The sequence below is a fragment of the Lepus europaeus genome, chromosome 10 (genome assembly GCF_033115175.1).
Source record: "Lepus europaeus isolate LE1 chromosome 10, mLepTim1.pri, whole genome shotgun sequence".
NCBI classification, from domain to species: domain Eukaryota; kingdom Metazoa; phylum Chordata; class Mammalia; order Lagomorpha; family Leporidae; genus Lepus; species Lepus europaeus.
Genome location: NC_084836.1, coordinates 5,756,683 through 5,776,375, shown reverse-complemented (window position 1 = coordinate 5,776,375; position 19,693 = coordinate 5,756,683). Strand labels below are relative to the sequence as shown.

The 19,693-nt window shown below is 56.5% G+C and overlaps 2 protein-coding genes across 4 annotated transcripts; both read right to left on the bottom strand.

Moving 5' to 3' along the window:
- Positions 1 to 5,486: 5,486 nt before the first annotated feature.
- Positions 5,487 to 10,072, bottom strand: LOC133768297 (cytochrome P450 2D17-like). Of its 2 annotated transcripts, XM_062202756.1 has the most exons (10): positions 8,963 to 10,072; positions 8,155 to 8,326; positions 7,743 to 7,895; positions 7,505 to 7,665; positions 7,002 to 7,178; positions 6,682 to 6,823; positions 6,392 to 6,579; positions 6,054 to 6,164; positions 5,819 to 5,960; positions 5,487 to 5,732 (listed from the first exon to the last, which is right to left on the bottom strand). In XM_062202756.1, exons 1-10 carry the CDS (start codon positions 9,149 to 9,151, stop codon positions 5,554 to 5,556), a joined length of 1,614 nt encoding a protein of 537 aa, XP_062058740.1. In that variant the 5' UTR covers positions 9,152 to 10,072; the 3' UTR covers positions 5,487 to 5,553. The 2 variants fall into 2 exon arrangements, with proteins under 2 accessions (XP_062058740.1, XP_062058741.1); XM_062202757.1 differs by lacking the exon at positions 6,054 to 6,164.
- A 4,082-nt stretch (positions 10,073 to 14,154) lies between these two features.
- Positions 14,155 to 17,835, bottom strand: LOC133768300 (cytochrome P450 2D17-like). 2 transcript variants are annotated; one of them, XM_062202760.1, is made up of 9 exons: positions 17,647 to 17,835; positions 16,873 to 17,044; positions 16,464 to 16,616; positions 16,223 to 16,383; positions 15,696 to 15,872; positions 15,386 to 15,527; positions 15,009 to 15,196; positions 14,435 to 14,576; positions 14,155 to 14,348 (listed from the first exon to the last, which is right to left on the bottom strand). In XM_062202760.1, exons 1-9 carry the CDS (start codon positions 17,833 to 17,835, stop codon positions 14,170 to 14,172), a joined length of 1,503 nt encoding a protein of 500 aa, XP_062058744.1. In that variant the 3' UTR covers positions 14,155 to 14,169. The 2 variants fall into 2 exon arrangements, with proteins under 2 accessions (XP_062058744.1, XP_062058745.1); XM_062202761.1 differs by lacking the exon at positions 16,464 to 16,616.
- Between the last annotated feature and the right edge of the window lie 1,858 nt (positions 17,836 to 19,693).

Here is a 19,693-nt window from a genome sequence, read left to right as displayed (position 1 = left end):
CACAGTGCCGGGCCCTTGATTGGGTGTTCTAATGTGACATGGCGGGTTGATAGAGTACTGGGCGTGCGAATGTAGTTACTGAAGAGTTTTTTTTTGTTTTGTTTTTTACACACAAACTGAGCCTTCTGCGGTCTGGCAAGGGTTAACATCATTGCTCTGCACTAACAAGCGGCTCCTGAAGTGGCTACAGAGCCGCAGACAGGGACCACAGCAGACAAAGACTGCACTGCATTCCCAGGACAGATGTCGCCTTCTGCTTCTGACCCTGGGGAGGCCTCTGCCACAGCTGTAATCACGGCAGAACCGAGCCTGGTTAAGACAGAGGCCTCTGCCACATCCCCCCCTTTGATGCTCAGAACCCTTTTGGGTCAGACAGCAGTATGACATGCGTAGCTGTTTGCTTGTTTGTTTTACCCGACCAGGGTCTTTATGTAGTTAGAGACAGTTTTCATAAACAAGGTCACAAGACAAGGAAAAGTCAGAGAAACCCCTAACATTATAACCACACCTAGGAGAGATTTGAATCAACTAAAAACCATCCTCCAAGCAGGTCTAGACTGGGACATGGGGGAGCTTCCTCATTTGATCTTTTTTTTTTTTGACAGGCAGAGTGGACAGTGAGAGAGAGAGAGAGAGACAGAGAGAAAGGTCTTCCTTTTTGTCGTTGGTTCACCCTCCAATGGCCACTGCAGCCGGCGCATCTCGCTGATCCGAAGCCAGGAGCCAGGTGCTTCTCCTGGTCTCCCATGCGGGTGCAGGGCCCAAGGACTTGGGCCATCCTCCACTGCCCTCCCGGGCCATAGCAGAGAGCTGGCCTGGAAGAGGGGCAACCGGGATAGAATCCGGCACCCTGACCGGGACTAGAACCCAGTGTGCCAGCGCTGCAAGGCGGAGGATTAGCCTGTTAAGCCACGGCGCCAGCCTTGATCATTTTTTTTTTTTATGATCTTGTCCTTTTTTTGTGTATACAGCAGTGATTTAGATTAAAATTTTAAAACCAATACAAAGAGGCAAAAAAAGGATTGGTCCATTTATTGTATAGGGCAGCTGACTCCTCGAGCTTCGGCTAGTCGTGAATCAGCCAGTTTCCGGAGTGCCTGAAGCAAGGCTGTGTAGCAGCGTCCCTGGTGAGCTGTGGAGGGCAGATCTCATGCGGGTGGAAGAAGCACCAGTCTCTTATTTGGGGGGCTTGTTTTATCTCCCCCCAACCCGTTTGTGGCTTTGTAAGTCTGGAGCAAACAGATCCAACAAGCGAGTTAAATCCGGCAGGATCTGAAACAAAAAGGCTGAGTCTTTGCAGAGTGCCTAGGAGGGTGCTGTCTAAACCAGGAGGGCGTTTCCTCATTGAGGGAGGCGGGTAGACCGGAGCTCCTCAGGGAAGACGTCCTGTCGGCTCTCATTACCTAGCCGGCCTGGCAGGAGGTGAGTACAGAACAGGCGGTGAATTCGAGAGAAGAGTCCAGTGCTGCCTGTGTGACCCTAGGCCTGCCCCTGGGAGGCTGGGCGAGGTAAAGGACTTTTCCAGCGTGGAGCCAGCAGGGTCTGTGGTTCTACCCAGGGAGCCCTTCGGCCCCAGGGCGGTTCCTCCTACCCAGCTCCCGGCGGGACTTTGGAGAGGCTGGCCTTGGTCAGGAAGGCTATTGCCCCATCTCTCAGCTTTCCACATGGACTCCTGACGCTGTGCAGGGTGGGCTGGCCTCGCTGGGTCTTTGGTGGCAGGACACTGGGGACAGCAGCCATTGGTTGGCTGTACATTGCTCCTGCTGCCTAACTCGTTGTTTCTTTCTTGGTCTCTGCTGAAGTAGACCACCGAGGCAGCCTCTAGGATATCAGTCAGGGCTGTTCAGTTCCATCCTTAGCCTTCGGTGGCTGAGCTAGGAGGCTGTGGTCACAGGCGTGTTTAGACGGCTTTTCCTGTGAGACAGAACCACACCCAGGAGGAGAGCTATGTCTTTCAGATAAGACTGACACATGATGATCGGTTTACCTAACCTGCCTATAAATTTGGTGTTATTAATTTGTCAAAGGATAACTTTAAACTGGACTTCATAGGGAGCAGTGAGCACTGTATTTTACCTTTTTCTATATTATTTTAAGTCACTGTTGTATTTGTATGATTGTAAATGCCTAACCCAAGCGCAGGGTGTTTGGCCAGCAAACCCAAACACGAACATGTCAATGACTTGAAAAAACATTTTTAGTTTTTCTCTACCAACAAACTTAGAACAGCCTGCTTATCAGAGATGTATTGCAGTCACATGTATCCAAAAGGTAATTTGTGTTAATTTAGCAGTCTTATATGACTGCTTGTTTTTAATCTACAAGCCAATCAAAACAGTTTTTAATAATTTTTAATAGACATGCAACCTGCACACATATAACGTATGTATAACATACATTACAAGACTAAACACTAAAACAGTGTTAGTAACCATTTTTTAACTTTTTAAAATTACCATTTATTGATTAGAATTACCTTTTGTTTTAGTAACCTAGATTAACCACACCCTGTTAGTTGGAACCTGTAGTTTATTATTAAACTTTAGTTTTTATCTATTTACAGAGCTGTCCCAAAGTACCGAATACAATAGGAGTCGTGAAAAAGGGGTGCTTTTTTGGGGAGGTACCTAGAAGAGGAAATATTTAAACACAGACCCAACAATATTTTAATTTTTATGAGCAGCCTGGTTTTCTTTTAGAGGCTTGAAACCTCTTATTAAGAGAATATTGGATTCTCTCTGTCTCTCTCTCACGGTCCACTCTGCCTGTCAAAAAAAAAAAAAAAAAAAAAAAAAAGAGAGAGAGAGAGAGAATATTAGGGCTGCCACTGTGGTGTAGTAGGTAAAGCCGCCACTCTTTTTTGCACAGAGACATGAACCTAGTTTACCTGGCCTGCCAGGTATATTTTTCTCATTTATTGCTGTTTTCTGTTTTACACCAAGACTTTTTTGCATGGAGACAAGAACCTACTCCAGCATCTCCACTAACAGTACCATGTGACCAAGGCTCTTTGAGCACGGGCATCCAGCTCTGCAAGACCACCCAACCAAATGCAGGAGGCCATGACAATCAATGAAGGGAGCCTCTGAGGGCCGGCACTGTGGCGTAGCAGGTAAAGCTGCCGCCTGCAGTGCTGGCATCCCATATGGGCGCCGGTTCAAGTCCCAGCTGCTCCACTTCTGGTCCAGCTGCCTGCTACTGGGCCTGGGAAAGTAGCAGAAGATGGCCGGGCCCCTACACCCACGTGGGAGACCTGGAAGAAGCTCCTGGCTCCTGGCCCAGCCTGGGCCATTGTGGCCATCTGGGAATTGAACAAGTGGATGCAAGATCTCTCTCTCTCTCTCTCTCTCTCTCTCCTTCTCTCACTGTAACTCTGATATTCAAATCAATCAATCAGTTATAAAAAAGTCAAGAGAACAAGCAGTGATGATGACTGGAGAAAAGGGAGTTGGCAGGAGTACAAGGTAGCCCAGCTCTGTGTAAACAGGATGGAGTTGCTCAGCAGTGTGAACACAGCTACCCCAGAACGTTACAGGGATACAGCCGGAGGATCCGACATGGCTCTGGGGAAGGCACAGCCGCACTCCCACGGTTACTGCAGCGTAGGTCACAGTACCCAGGAAATGGACACCAGCCGGGGGACTGAGGACAGCGCAGCACAGCCACATGTGGAATCCCATCCCGCCACAAGGAAGGACGGGATGTGGGCATTTCCAACCATGGAGGCCTGCACACCTCGCGCCCGGGTGGAATCTGAACCAGGGGCTCCGAGGCACACAGGAGCTGGCAGGCCGACAGGTGCAGGGCCATGGTTAGCTCGGAGTCTGGGGTCTTCTACTGCCCCGGAGACGACAAGAGCGAGCTGCATACGTCCGTCTCAGGCGAGGAGAGAAGAATTTGGATGTTTTCACCAGAAACAACGGTAAGAGTTTGAGGAGCTCATTCTGTCCACTGTGAGTTTCAATGGCCTGATGTATTCATGTGGCAAACCATCACGATACTGCATAAATATGTAAAAACATAGCCCAGGATATCTATACAATGGAATGTCATCTGGATTCAAAAGGACAGAAATGGACTGGCGTTGTGGTACTGGTCACTCTTGAAAAGCTGGCATCCCGAACCTGAGCCACTTTGAGTCCTGGCAGCTCCACATCTGATCCAGCTACCTGCTAATGCACCTGCACAAGAGCTTAACTGGGCCCAAGTACTGGAGCCCCTGCCACCCACAAGGGAGACAGGATGGAGTGTGGCCTCCTGGCTTAGGTCAGGTCCAGCACGGGCCACAGCAGCATCTCATCTCCCAAGCTGCCATAGAAATAAATACAATAATTCCTTTTGTAATGACAGATACAGACTGCCCCTGGGATGCATCCATGAAGCTACATGAGGCTACAGGAAATGGGCCAGTCAGAATCCCCTGGAGTGCAGGTCCCTGTGCACGACTTCCGTCTAGTGGTCAGGTTCACAGACCAGGATGCACACGTAGGCTGCCAGGGGCGGGGGAGGCAGAGTAGTGAGTTGCAGTGTGACAGTGAGAGGTCAGGTTTGCTGATGAAGAGAGTTCTTTGAGACAGCTGCATCTAATGGCACAGCTGCAAACGGCTGAGAGTGTCCAGCGCCGCACCAACAAGGACACAGGTGCGCCAAGACACACACCACCTTGTTGGAAGTGCAGAGTGGGGCTGTGCAGGGTGGAGGAGTCCAACCCCACATCCCACACTGAGACACTGACTCTGCCCAGGATGCTGGGAAACACCCCTGCAGCCTTGGACTGCCTTCCTGACCACAGGGCCTTCTCCTGCCTGCGACCTGGACCGGACCACACTCGATGCTGACGATGTGACCGGTGGTGATCTCGGGCCTGTGTCACTGAGCTCAGCCTCGTGACCAATCCCCAACACAGCCCTGGAAACAGCCCAGGGAGCTGCCTGGCTCCCAGCCACTCTGCACTTGTCACACAGCGGTGCTGGGAGCACTAGGCCCTGTCAGGATGAGTCCTCCAGGAGGGATCGGCTGCAAGCTCATGTCTGCCTTGGATGGATGTGGCCCCAGGAGCCCCTCCCCAGACTTCCGAACACGTCCCTTGGCTGAAATAAACCATCACAGTGAGGATGATGTCATTTCTAGACTTTGAGGACTTCTAGCAAATCCCAGAGACTGAGGGAAGTCTGGGGACCCCAAAACTCTCTCCAGCCAGGCCCGGGCTGCAGCCCCACAGACGCCCAGACACACCTCTCCATCTCCCCACACCCAGAGCCAAGACTGCTGCATGGCTTTTGTGACCAACACACATCCAGAGCGGCCAGTGGGGGACGTGGCAAGCTGTCCTCTATGAGTATCGGGGTCCCCAGGTCTGAGATGCATCCAGAGGACAGGTAAGGCAGATGAGGCAGGAGAAGGGGAGGCTTCAGGCAGGTGGCTGAGCACCCATGACAGGCAGGGGCTCACCAGGGGCTAACGGTGGACTCAGAAGCCACAGGGGAGACAGGAGACTGCTTTATTGTGCATCATGGCCCTGCTGAGGGTGGGCTGGGGACTCGATGCCCTCCTCTAGTGGGTCACAGCACACAGCTGGTAGGGGGCTGGGGTCACCAGGAAACCAGGGACCCCTTGGTCGCTGGGCTGGGGCTGTCCCGCGGGCACCGAGAAGCTGAAGCGCTGCAGCAGGCAGGTGAAGAAGAGGAAGAGCTCCATGCGGGCCAGGGGCTCCCCGAGGCACGCGCGGCGGCCTGTGGGGGTCAGGGGCTCAGTGAGCCTGGGCTCCATCCTCCCAGTGTCCCCAGGGCCAGGGCCAGGAGCCGGGCACCCCATGCACCTGCGGAGAAAGGCATGAAGGCCTCCTGCTTCACGAAGCGGCCCTGGGCGTCCAGGAAGTGTCCCGGGTGGAAGCGGAAGGGCTTCTCCCAGACGGCCTCGTCCTTCAGCACCGATGACAGGTTGGTGAACAGCACTGTCCCCTGGGGAGCGGACGCCTGGCCTGAGAGGGGCCTGGGCTGGGAGGACCCCAGACCCTACTCCAATGTCAGGGCCCCGGGCTGACCTGCACCCACCTGGACTCTTTCAAGGAGCCCTGAGCCCAAGGACTGCTCATCCATGTCAGAGCCAAGTGTGACACCTGCCATGGCACCCCTGATGCCACCGGTCCCTGCAGGCACTGGTTCCTAGGACATCTGGCAGTACATTCTAGTTTGTCTTCCCCATGCTCCCAAGGGCTCCGTGTGGACACACAGCCCTGGGTCGGCTCTGCACCCACACCACCCAGGCAGTTTCAATCAGTTCCTGGGGCATAGAGGGCTGGGTGGCTTGAGCTCCATCCACCTTTCTTAGCAGGACTTGCTGAGGCCCCAGCGTGTGGGGTGCTGAGCCGTGGTGAGGGGACCCGGCCTACCTTGGGGATGAGGAAGCCCTGCACCTCAACGTCCCGCGATGTCTGGTGAGGCACCCCCAGTGGGATGATGTCCGCGAAGCGCTGCACCTCGTGAACCACGGCGGTGGTATAGGGCATGCGGGCCTGGTCCCCCATCTCTGGTCGCCGCGCCGGCCCTATGACCTCATCGATCTCCTGCTGGACCTGGCCTGGACAGACAAGTGTCCCCACAGCAGTTTGTCCAGACTAGGCTCTGAAGCCTTGACTGCCTTCCCCCCACCCACACTCCCAGCAGCCCCAGCTTGGCTCACGCTGCACATCCGGGTGCAGGATCATGAGCAGGAGGGCCCAGGACAGTGTGATCGATGTGGTGAACATGCCAGCAGCAAACAGGTCAGCGACCACCAAGTGCAGGTTGTCATCGTTAAAGCTGCTCTCAGGGTTTCCCTTGGCCTGGGCCAGGACAGAGGAGTGGGCTCAGAGGGACAGAAGCCCCCACCTGACTTCCCATTCTGTCCCTGGCAGCCAGGGGCCTGGTAGGAGGGGGATGCACAGGCCCCACTTTGTCTGGCTTGGCCTCACAGCACCCTGAACCTCCAGCCCGGAACCTGTCCTGGTCGTTGCCTCTCACCTTCTCCACCTGAGCCAGGAAGCTGTCCGTCAGGTCCCGGGGAGGCTGGGCTGGGTCCCGTGTCATGCGGTGCTCGCTCACCAGCTTATCCAGCAGAGCCATGAAAGCCTTCTGCCCACGGAAGACCTTGTCCACCAAGCCCGGGATGCGCAGGAGCATGGGGACCACGTTCAGCACCTGCTCAGAGGAGGGCGGGGTCTTCCTGTGCTCAGGGCTCACCTGGCCGTGCCTCAGGCTGCCCATCTCCACCATTTACCTATCCTGGCCGGGGATGCCCAAAGACAAACCTGAGCTCCAGATCTCATGGGCTGCCTGGCACCCAGCCCTACTGAGGAACGGCTTCCTTCTCTCTCCCGGGGCCATGGACTCTGGACTCCTCTCCATGGCTGTGGTCTGGGATTTACCTGTCCCATGTTTTACCTGCTGCTGTGGGCTCTCCATGAATGCCCTTTCCACACCCTGTGGATACAGATCCCTGCCTGCAGTATCTGTTAGCCCCGCACCAGTGGCAAGATCCCCGCTGACTCCTCCACCATGGTCTGTATCAGATCTATCAGCTTGGTTAAGTGATGGTCGTTGTACTCAAAGCGGCACCCAAAGGTGAGTGAGGTGATCACGTTGCCAACGGCTTTGTTCAGCAGCACGATGGGGCTAAAGGGGCGTCCTGATGGTGGAGGTGCAGTTAGAGGTTGCCTCTGCCTCCCCCCGCCGCCTGCCTGCGTCCCTCGGCCTGTCACCCACCGGCATGGTCGGTGAAGGCGGCGCAGAGGCAGGCGGCCTCCTCGGTCACCCACTGCTCCAGTGACTTCTTGCCCAGGCCGAAGTTGCGCAGCGTGGACACGGAGAAGCGGCGCTGCTCACGCCACGCTGGTCCATAGTGTGCCATGATGACCCCTGTGGCCAGGAGTGGACTTGAGAGCGTGGCCAGTGGCTGGCACTGCCCCTATCCACACCCTAAACTCCTACCCCCCATCTAGCACCGATCACCCCCAAACTCTTGTTCACCCGGGCACCTACTCAATGTGTTCTCCACCCTGGCCCTGGCTGTCTCTGGCGTCTGCTGATCCCACGTTTAGGTCCCCATCCCTGTATGTCCTTTTGTGGTCACTAACCCCCATTCACCACGGGACCCAGCCTCTCCACATCCTCTTGCCTTGCGCGTGGGGCCCAAAGCCCAGGTGTTCCGAAGAGTGTGAGTAAGGGCGGTCCGCGGTGTCCTCGCCGCAAGTCACCAGCGCCTCCCGCATCACCGCCGGCCCGTTGAGCACAACCACAGGTGTACAGGCCAGCTGCAGGCTGAACACGTCCCCATAGCGGTGCCGCAGCTGCAGAGCCAGGGTCAGGGCATCCATCAAGCCCAGGTCCCCAAGAGCTGCCTGTCCCAATGTCCCGCGAAGCCTTGGGGACCCCATGTGGGCAGGTGCAAGGCGTGACCCCTGATCCTGGGGGTCCTGTCCCCCTGGTTGAGGGATTCCCTTGGGCCCCACCACCCAGCTGTGGCCTGGCCGGCATCACAGCATTGTCAGTGGGGCCCAGCACCATCCTGTTTTACAGGTGAGAGAACCCGGGTCACAGAGGTGAGCAGTGACAGAAGACTGGAACCAGGTCACGGCACCTCTCAGCCTCGGTTCCTTGATTCCAGTGGTGCCCAGCGCCCTGCCCCCGACCCCCAACCTTCTCCTTGGGATGTAATCAGAGGGGCCCTGGCGCCTGCGTAACCTGTGTGCCATCGGTGAGGGGGCAAAAAGCTGCCAAGTCCTGCTCCACCCCGGGCCTTTGCCTTCCCAGGCGTTGCCTTTGGGAAATCCAAACTGTCCCTGGCCCGCTCGGAGCCCTTCCCCTGGAAACCTCTGACACCTGCTTCCTGGTCTTAGCTGGTCCTTGTCCAGCCCAAGATTCCACCCACTCCCCTTGTTTGCTGGGTCCTCCACCTCTGCCGCCCTCCATCACCACCACCTCACCTGACGGAAGCAGTTCGGGATGCCTCGGAAGTCCACCTGCAGCAGGTTGCCCAGGCCAGGTATTCCCACGGGGCCCGGCGGGTAGCGGGCAGCCCAGCGTGGGCGCCTGTGCATCAGGTCCACGAGGAGCAGGAAGATGGCCACAGCCACAGCCAGGGGCGCCAGTGCCTCTCCCGACAGGAGCCCCATGGCTGCCTCGTTGCTCACTGCAATCCAGTGGCAACACCTGGTGCCTCCACCAACCCAGGCAGCTGGCACCAGCCAGGGCTCTCTCACCACCCTCTCCTTGCCCAACCAGGCCGGCCGTGCCTTTATAAAGGAGCTCTAGACCAGCCTTTGTCCTCTGCCCTGAGCCAGCCTGTTTGTTGACTGAGCTACCAGAGGGTACAGGGAGGGGCCAGGGTAGCTCAGCTCATGGCAGCTACAAAGGGCTTTTCCCTCCCCCTGCACTCCCCAGGTGGGAAGTGGAGAGGCCTGGCAGGTGAAGGAGAAGGCCTCCTACCCCCCTACCCGCCACTGAACTCCCCAGGCCCAGGAAGCTCCTTGGAGACCCAGGTTCTGATCTGCTCCTATCCCCACCTCTCCCATCAGACTTTCCAAATCCACGGTATTCTATTCCTCCTTGTAATCTCCATTTCCTTCCTACACTGGACCCCCCTTGCTCACTCTTAACCTTTCAGCTGAAAAGTACATGGATTCAACGTGAAAACAGGATAGAAGGCATCAGTAGTGGAACAGATCAAACAGAAGAAACAACTAGTGAGCTAGAAGACAGGCTATTTGAAAATACACAGAGGAGAATAGAGATAAAAAAGAATGAAATTCAAAGTGTTTATGGACAGCAGGTCAAGAGCAAATGTCAGTGCAGTGAGTTAAGCTGCCACCTGCAGTGCCAGAGTCCCAGATGGGCACCAGTTCAAGTCCTGCTGCTTCACTTCTGATCCAGCTCCATGCTAAGTCACCTGGAAAACCAACAGGAGATGGCCGAGGTGCTTGGGTCCCTGCACTCAAGTGGGAAACCTGAGTGGAGTTATAGGCACCTGGCTTTGGTCTGGCCCAACCTAGGCTATTGTGGCCATTTGGGGAGCAAACCAGCAGCTGGAATCTCTCTCTCCCTCTCCCTCTCCTCCTCCCTCTCCCCCTCCCTCTCCCTCTCGCCCCCCCCCCCACACCTTCCTCTCTGTTACTGTACCTTCAAATAAATCAAATACATCTTTAAAATACAAGTGAGGAAAGGAATCTCAAAGCTGCAAGAGGGAAGAAATTAGGGTCCCATGTCACTCACCCAGAGACTTCCAGGCACAAACGTGTCAGGCCAGGAGAGAGTGGAATGAGACTCCCACTGCACTGAAGGGAAAAAATTTCCAAAAATTTCACAGTACTGTACCCAGCAAAACTATCCTTTAGACATGAAGGGAATTCAAACCCAAATCAGACAAACAACATATGAGAGACACCTGTTGTATATGAGATGCTATAGGGAACTCTTCAAACAGAAAAAAGATGCAAGTCAAAAGGCAATATCAGAAGGTAGAAAACTCACAAATGAGAGCCTAGAAGAATCCGCGAAGTGACAGCCAACTGAGTTTCCAAAGTGGTTCGCAGAGCTCACACTGCAGACTCCTGGAAGTGCACTGCAGAAGAGTGAAACCAGATCCCTACCTTTGCAAAACACAACTCCAACAGGGGAGCGATCTCAGGGCATCCCAGTGCACAAACGGCACATGGATAAAACCCCAGAAGCACAGGAAACAAAAGCAAAAGGAGTAAGTGGGATTTGATCAAGCCACAAGGTTTTTGCACAGCAAAGGAAACGTCAACAGAGTGGAAAGAAGACCCAAAGAATGGGAGAAAGCGGTGTGAATAGCACGCCAGGCAAGGAGTTCATCATGAGAACGTGTGAGGCAGTCAGCTCACTAACAGGGAAAAGCCCATTTACAAAACGGCGGCGGCAGGCCTCTGACTCGCCAGCTTAAGCCAGACAGCAACCTAACCCACTCTGTCCCTGATCTGCTCCCAGTCACAGCCTCCTGCCAACGTGCATGCCGAGAGGCAGCAGATCTCGGCTCCAGTAGTGGGGTCCCTGACACCATGTGCACGTGTGCTTAGCTCGAGGGTCTTCAGGTTGGGACCCCAGGAGCAGGGGCCGCCGCACTGAGGGCCTTCTGTCTTTCTTCTCTGTGAGGTCTCTCTGATGGTTAACAAGGATGGACAATAGGTAGCACAGACATTTCTCAAAGGAAGACACCCCAGTGTCCAACAGCTATGAGAAGAATGTTCAACATCACCAATCTCCAGGGAAGCGCCCATCAAGGCCACCTGAGATTCGACCACACTCTTGGTTAGAAAGGATTTTCTTCAAAAGACAAAGGATCACAAGTCACAGCCAGGCTGTGGAGGAAAGGACAGACTTAGAGCCAGCTGTTGGGAATGTGCGTTAGTACCATGGAGGTCCCTCAGAATGTTCCAGATAGAACTTGCACACGCTCACACGCGGTAGTAGTCTTACTCCAGGTGCACACGCAAAGGAAATGAAAACACCTGTTACACCCGTTAAAGAGCCAGCTGCGCTGCCACGTCTACAGCGGCACAGTCACCACAAATGCACATGTACCCTGTGTCCAGACACAGCTGGAAGACAACTCAGCTGCACAAGAGGACGGAATCCTGCATTTACTGCTATGTGCAGGTCACCTCGTTAAGTGAAATAAGAACCGAGGCTGGTGTTGTGTGGCAGAGTAACACTGGCAATACCAGCATCTCATGGGAGTGCTGGTTCGAGTCCCAGCTGCTCCACTTCCAATCCAATCTCTGCCAATGCACCTGGAAAAGCAGCGGTTGATGGCTCAAGTGCTCCTGCCGCTGCCATCCACGAGGGAGAGCCAGATGGAGCTCCCGGCTCTTGGCTCTTCGCTTTGGTTTGGCCTAGCCCTGGCCACTGTTGCATTTAGGGAAGAGACCAACAGATGGAAGACCTCTCTCTCTCTCTCTCTCCCTCTCCATCTTTGACACTTGGCCTTTTAAATAAATAAATCTCATCTTTAAGAATTAAGAAAATGACCAAGGTACCATCAGCAGGAAGTTGGAGCAGACGCCTAAGAGTCTGGGCTTGCAACTGCACTTCATTATGGACCGCTGGCAACCCAAGTGGCCGCCTGACCGCTGTGCCACAACACCAGTTTTTGAACGTAATTCTTACAAACCAGATGGAAATCGCTCAGCTGGAAAGCGCACTAAGCGTGAATCTTTGTTAAAGATGACAGCAGTACTGACAGCCACTAACAGGGAGGCTTCTTGAGGACAGGAGCCAGTCACAGAGTCCGTGTGCATGACTGCCCTCTAGTGGGCGGTTCACAGACCGGAACACAACATGGAGGCTGCCAGGACCTGGGAGGAGGGAATGGTTACAGTCTGATGGGTGAAAAGTCCAGTTTTGTCCAAAGATAGGAGTTCTGTGATGACAGCTGCGCCAGCTGCCCACGAGCAGAGTGCTTACTCACCATGCACTGCACAGCTGCTAACGGTTCAGAGCATATGATGGACCCCCGCTCCATCGTCAGGGCCCTGGCATGCAGGGCTGGGAGCTGAAAGAACACTCCCGGAGCTGTAGGCGGATGGGTCGTCTTTATTCAGGAAGAAAACGAGGCAGCGTAGGTGCCCGGGACACAGCAGCAGCCCCCAAGGGCTGGCTCCTTTTCTGCAGGGTCACACAGTAACGGCCATGAGCAGAAAATGCATCTCTCACCAGGACCTGCCCAGTTGCCAGGAGGCACAGATAAGAAGGCATAGCAACACACATCTGAACACCACTAGCCAACCTGTTTACCTGGCTTTTTCCACAGTTCCAACAGCATAACTTTGTTTTCTTTTTAATATTTATGTATTCATTTGAAAGGCAGAATTACAGAGAGGCAAAGGCAGAGAGAGGTCTTCCAACCCCTGGTTCACTCCCCAGATGGCTGCAACGGCTGGTGCTGGGCTGATCTGAAGCCAGGAGCCAGAAGCCTCTTCTGGGTCTCCCATGCAGGTGAGGGGCCCAAGGGCTTGGGCCATCTTCTACTGCTTTCCCAGGCCATGGCAGCTTGCTGGATTGGAAGTGGAACAGCTGGGACTGGAACCGGCACCCATATGGGATACTGGCATTGCACGCGGCGGCTTTACCTGCTATGCCAAAGCCCAGCTCCCCAACAGCATAACTTTCCCATTACGGGTTTCACTACATTGTAAAGCAAAGCATGGATGCTCCAAGAAAGGACTATTCTGAGTAAGAGCTGAGGGTATGCCTGTGCAGTAGCAGAGGTCCAACCCCCACGTTCCACGAGAAGTCACGGACTCTACACAGGCATGCGGGAAACATGCCCTGGGACCTAGGACTGCCCTCCTGACCACAGGGCCTTCCCATGCCTGCAGTCTTGACCACACAGGAGTTGATGCCAACCATGTGTCCTCGGGCTGGGGCCCTGGGCTGTGGCACTGTGAGCTCCAGGGTGAGGAGGAAGGCTGGAACCTGGGTAACTGACATCAGCTCCGTGTCCACATAACTGACCCCAGCAAAACCCTGAGCAGCAGGCGCCGGGCAGCTGTGCTGGCTCCTGGCCTTCTGTGCACTTGCCACAAATCAGTGTTGGGAGCACAGACCCCTGTCTTGATGAGCATCCTGGGAGAGACTGCCTGGAAGCTCGGGGCTGGTCTTGGTGGGTATGGCCCCGTGCGCTTGTTCCTGTTGCTGACTTGCGTCTGTGTCCTGTGGTTGTGCTAAACCACAACAGTGAGGACAACAGCGTTCCTAGTTCTGGGAGGGCTTCTAGCCAATCACAGAGCCTGAGGGAGGTCTGGGGACCCCAAACTCTCACCAGCCAGGGTCTGGGCTGATGCCCCACATCACCCATGCATGCTCCTTCTGCTCCCCACACCTAGAGCCAAGACTGCTACACAGCTTTTGTGACCAATACACATCCAGGGTGCGGCCAGTTAGGGACGTGGCAAGCTGTCCTCTATTTGCATGATGGTCCCCAGGTCTGAGATGCATCCAGGACAGGTAAGGCAGATGAGGCAAGGGTGGGGCGGCCTCAGGCAGGTGGCTGAGCACCCATGACAGGCAGGGGCTCACCAGGGGCAAGGGTGGACTCAGATCCATAGAGGCGATAAGAGACTGCTTTATTGTGCATCAGGGCCCTGCTGGGGTGGGCGGGGACTGGGTGCCCCCACTAGCGAGGCACAGCACACAGCTGGTAGGGGACCGGGGTCACCAGGGTACCAAAGATGCCGTGGTCGCTGGGCCGGGGCTGTCCCGCGGGCACCGAGAAGCTGAAGCGCTGCAGCAGGCAGGTGAAGAAGAGGAAGAGCTCCATGCGGGCCAGGGGCTCCCCGAGGCACGCGCGGCGGCCTGTGGGGGTCAGGGGCTCAGTGAGCCTGGGCTCCATCCTCCCAGTGTCTCCAGGGCCAGGGCCAGGAGCCGGGCACCCCATGCACCTGCGGAGAAAGGCATGAAGGCCTCCTGCTTCACGAAGCGGCCCTGGGCATCCAGGAAGTGTCCCGGGTGGAAGCGGAAGGGCTTCTCCCAGACGGCCTCGTCCTTCAGCACCGATGACAGGTTGGTGAACAGCACTGTCCCCTGGGGAGCGGACACCTGGCCTGAGAGGGGCCTGGGCTGGGAGGACCCCAGACCCTACCCAATGTCAGGGCCCTGGGCTGACCTGCACCCACCTGGACTCTTTCAAGGAGCCCTGAGCCCAAGGACTGCTCATCCATGTCAGAGCCAAGTGTGACACCTGCCATGTCACCCCTGATGCCACCTGTCTTTGTGGGCACTTATTCCTAGGACTCATGGTGGAACATCCTAATTTTTCTTCCCCATACTCCTAGGGGCTCTGTGTGGACACACAGGCCCTGGGTCTGCTGTTCACCCACCCTACCCAAACTCTGCCGGTCAGTGCCAGGGGCATGGAGGGCTGGGCGGCCTGGGCTCCATCCTCCTCTCTTAGGAGGACATGCTGGGGCCACCAGTTTGCAGGGGTGCTGAGCTGGGGTGAGGGGCCCAGCCTACCTTGGGGATGAGGAAGCCCTGCACCTCAACGTCCCGCGATGTCATGTGTGGTGCACCCATTGGATTGGAGTGGATAAAACGCTGCACCTCGTGAACCACGGCGGTGGTGTAGGGCATGTGGGCCTGGTCCCCCATCTCTGGTCGCCGTGCCGGCCCTATGACCTCATCGATCTCCTGTTGGACACGGCCTGGACATACAAGCGTCCCCACAGCGAGTCAGTCCCTGGGAGCTGGGCTCAGACCCTCTGCAGCCTCTTATGCTAGGACAGGGGCTGGAGCCAACCAGTGTCTTCGCCACAGCTGTCCAGGCTGAGCTCAGGGTCCCTGCCTGCCCCTTTCACCCCCACCCCACTCCCAGCAGCCCCCAGCTGGCTCACGCTGCACTTCCGGGTGCAGGATCATCAGCAGGAGGGCCCAGACCAGCGTGGCCGACGTGGTCACCATCCCTGCTATGAACAAGTCCGTGACCACCATGCGCAGGTTCTCATCATTGAAGCTGCTGTCAGGGTTCCCCTGGGCCTGGGCAGGGAGAGAGGGTGGGCTCAGGGGCAGAGGGACAAGGCCCCAAATGACCACCTTTTCTCTACCTGGCAGCCAGAGTCCTAGACTGCTGTGTGGCACCCAGGTCCCCCCTGGACATGCGGGGCCTCATCGTCCCTGCCCTCGGCCTTCCATTCATCCTCTCACCTTCTCCACCTCTGCCAGGTAGGCATCTGTCATGTCTCGGGGTGGCTGGGCTGGGTCCCGTGTCATCCTGTGCTCAGTCACCAGCTCGTCCACCAAGCCCCAAAATTCCTTGTGCCCAGAGAAGACCTTGTCCACCAAGCCCGGGATGCGCAGGAGCACGGGGACCACGTTCAGCACCTGCCCAAAGGAGGGTGGGTTCTCCTTGTGCTCAGCGCTCACCTGGACCCGCCCCAGGTGCATCCCCCACAGGTGGACCCAGTACCCGCTCTCCCCAGCTGGGTGCCCCATGCTCTTCTGGGATGTAGAAGGACACAGAGAAAATCCACCAATCCAGTGCCGCATGGCTCCCAAGGCCCACAGGACGCACAGCTTCCTCACCCTGGTGTAGGGGCTGCCCTGGGACCCGCCGCATGCTGGGGTCTGGGATGTCCCAGCTCCAGGTCTTTCCTCTCATAGTGACCGCTCCGGGAAGACCCTGCCCCACCCCCGTGGATGCAAGTCCTCGCCCCCAGTGTCTTTGCCCCCACCGAGGGCAGGAAGCCCGACGTTTCCTCCAGCGCGGTCTTGGTCACGTGCAGCAGCCTGAGGAAGCACGGGTCGTTGTATTCGAAACGGCGACCAAAGGTGAGCGAGGCGATCACGTTGCCCACGGCTTTGTTCAGCAGTGCGTTGGGGCTAAAGGGGTGTCCTAGAGGCGGAGGCGCAGTCAAGGGGTCGCCCCTGTCTTCCCTCCCCTTGCCCGCCTGTGTCCCTCGGCCCATCACCCACCGGCATGGTCGGCGAAGGCACCACAGAGACAGGCGGCCTCCTCGGTCACCCACTGCTCCAGTGACTTCTTGCCCAGGCCGAAGTTGCGCAGTGTGGACACGGAGAAGCGGCGCTGCTCTCGCCACACGGGGCCATAGTGTGCCATGGCCACCCCTGGGGGCAGGGCGGTGTCATGGGCGTGGTCAGCTGGTCTTGTCACGCCCCCTTCATATTCCCTGGGAAGAGTGCCCTCCACGACAAATCAATTGGTTGCCTGAGGGCCACACTGGTTCCTTCTCCAGCCTCCATTCCTGGGCTGTCATTGGCTCTTCCTTGCCTCACATCTAGGTCACCACCCTGTTATCACTTGTCCTGATCAGTCATCCTCCCCCATAGTCCCCCCAGTCCCCATATCCTTGCCACTCCTTGCCTTGGGAGCGCGGCCCGAAGCCCAGGTGGTTGAAAATGGGCATGGGCGGGCGGTCCGCGGTGTCCTCGTTGCAGGTCACCAGCGCCTCGCGCACGGCCGCCAGCCCATTGAGCACAACCGCCGGCGTCCAGGCCAGCTGCAGGCTGAACACGTCCCCGTAGCGGCGCCGCAGCTGCAGAGCCAGGGTCAGAGCACTGGTCACACCAGGGCCTCCCACCACTGCCTGCCCACCACTGTCACCACACAAAACTCGGAGCCCCAGATCCCCAGTAGCAGCCGAGGCAAACAGATCTGCACTCTCCCATTCTGCCTGGAGCGTCTGACCCCGGCCGGGACCATGCAAGGGCCATTGGAACGGTGGGCAGCTGCCCTCAGCACCCAGCTTACAGAGGGAGAAGCCAAGGTTCACACACAGAGCCGGGCCCTGGCCCCACAGGGACAAAAGATGTGACCCACATCCCCGCACCTTTCTCCACACCTGTCTCTTGTTTAGAACCTGACCCTGCCGCCCACCTCCAAGACCTGTCCCTCTGATGAACCAAAAGGGGCTTGGGGTCTACAGATCTGTGGGTGGTCGCCCTGCACCCACACCTGCTATGCAGGCCACCCCACCAGCAGGGTCCCCAGTGTCTTCCGGCCTGTACAGTGCTTCCCCACAAAACACCCCTCCCACCTCCCCTTCTCACCCTGCTCTTGTCCCCCCTGGGGTCAGCCTCCCCCACCATCTGCTGCATGGAGCCTAGGTCCTCTCTGCCTGCACCACCCCTCTCTAACCTGGTGGAAGCTTCTCCGTGGGTCCTGGAAGTCCACCTGCAGCAGGTTGCCCAGGCCAGGCAGTGCCATGGGGCCTGGTGGGTAGTGTGGAGCCCAGCGCTGGCGCCGGTGCATCAGGTCCACCAGAAGCAGGAAGATGGCCATGGCCACGGCCAGTGACACCAAGACGTCTCCAGTCAGGAGCCCCATGGCTGTCCTGTTGATCACTTGCCTCCTCTGGCCACTGCTGCTGCCCCTGGTCCCCTTGGCACCAGGGACCAGGCAGGACGCTCTAAGCACACCCTCTGTGCTCCCCAGGTGCAAGCCGTTTGCTTAGTAAGGGAGCCAACTGCCGTGTTGTTTGTGTTTTTCTCAGGGTTCACGTAGTGTCCGGCGTGGTCAGATTTTCAGGCAGCCACAGAGGTCCTTGCCCCTCCTGTCCTCCTCATGGGTGTACCCATGGCATGGTGTTGCTGTCAATGCGTTCTGAGAAGCGTGGTGGGGGCAATAGGCGTGGAGTCACCACACAGACACTGGGAGTTGGGTGAAAGTGATCCAAAGCTAGCAGCCCGCAGACTCGTTTATTTTGGTTGGTATAGCAGCTTATATAGCCAAGGCAGCCAATCTGGTCAAGGGGCGGTTTATGCCCTGACCAATCACTGCCTGTTGCCAGGCAGGCTCCATTGCCAGGTGGTTTCCAAAGCCATTCCTGAGTAACTGACACTTGCTTGCCAGTGGCCATCTTGGCACGGCCTTCTCATTCCACCACATTTCCCCCTTTTCGTTTATTTTTGAGCAACGGGAGGCATGATCCTTGGCCATACCATTGTTGACCCCGTTTCCATGTGGTCTCCGTACGCAGCTGTGTCTGTCTTGGGTTGTCCCCCAGGGGATCTTACCCATCGTTGACTAACCAGCCCTCAAAATGGGAGACCACAGGAGTGCTTGCTCAGATAGGGGTAGGAATGAGGAACAATGGTAATCAGGAATGGCGTGACTGCACACAGGCTGTTGGCTGTTCGAGTGGCTGACAGAGCTAGTGGGGTATAAAGCAGTAACGGATGTGGCTGTGGGCAGATCCTCATGGCAGGATGACAGGGCAGGTGCGTGGGCTAACAAGCCGGTCTCTCAGTCTTGTTCAGCTGGTTCTGGTTGGCTGTCTGTTTCAGCCTTGATGTTTCTGGCTGGTACTCAAATGCGCTGTCCCTCATTCTCTGGAACGACACAAGCACATCCTTGGCCTTTGGTTAGCAGAAGCCTTTCTACGGGCATTGGAATCCAGGGCCTGAATTCTGCGTCTGCTCCTACATTAACGGCAAACATGTGGGTAGGATGGGGTCTCGCAGCTGCCCTGAGAGCCTGGGGTGCCCGGGGACTGCCACAAACGTGGGGATCCTCAACGAGTGTGGATGGGATGACCTTGCATGGGTTATCACCTTGAGGTCATCTAAATTCATCCCACGGGTATTTGAGGAGTGCCTGACTAGGCATTGCGGCGTTGTCTGTTGTCATGTCATTTTCACTGTTGGAGCTCTCTCTCTCCGCAAGTCAGCCACTGTTGCCTGTGAGGCAGCAGCCTGGAGTGGCAGGCTCTTATCACTCACAGATTCATTGTTTGGTAATCTGTGTGGGCTTCTGAGAAGGGGGTATCTTTCCCCTGTTTGAGCGCTTAAGAGCAGTGTGCCATGCCAACTGTAGCCAAAGGAAAGACACCCACAACACCACTGCCATAACAAAAGAAATTCCTAGCACTTCAGCGGCTGATGGCATTATGAAGGGGATTCTCTACATCAGATGAAACAGATGGTGGTGTGTCAGATCGTACGTATGTCTTGTGCTTAGTGGGGGACTTCCTTGACTCGTTAGGTCAAGGCCGTGTGCCCCCACGGTGTCTCCGAGCGTCACCTCTCTTGAGTGAGGGAAGATGACTTGGTTCCAAATTCTGGGATGATCAGTCTTTATGGAAGTTTGCCAGCTGAACCAAAACTAAAGGAGCTGAGAAGTGCATTGTGCTTCTGAGCAGTGTGTGCCTAGCCTGAGGTCACTCTGACCAAGCACAAGGACAAGG

Excerpts from the sequence above, each read along its gene's own strand:
- LOC133768297 (XM_062202756.1), bottom strand. The coding sequence starts at position 9,151 with ATGGGGCTCCTGTCGGGAGAGGCACTGGCGCCCCTGGCTGTGGCTGTG. Across the intron at positions 6,824-7,001 it reads TCCTGGCTCAGGTGGAGAAG|GCCAAGGGAAACCCTGAGAG; the intron begins GTGAGAGGCAAC and ends GTCCTGGCCCAG. Across the intron at positions 5,733-5,818 it reads CTTCATGCCTTTCTCCGCAG|GCCGCCGCGCGTGCCTCGGG; the intron begins GTGCATGGGGTG and ends TGACCCCCACAG.
- LOC133768300 (XM_062202760.1), bottom strand. The coding sequence starts at position 17,835 with ATGGGGCTCCTGACTGGAGACGTCTTGGTGTCACTGGCCGTGGCCATG. Across the intron at positions 16,384-16,463 it reads TGCCTTCGCCGACCATGCCG|GACACCCCTTTAGCCCCAAC; the intron begins GTGGGTGATGGG and ends CTCCGCCTCTAG. Across the intron at positions 14,577-15,008 it reads AGGGCTTCCTCATCCCCAAG|GGGACAGTGCTGTTCACCAA; the intron begins GTAGGCTGGGCC and ends TCCGCTCCCCAG.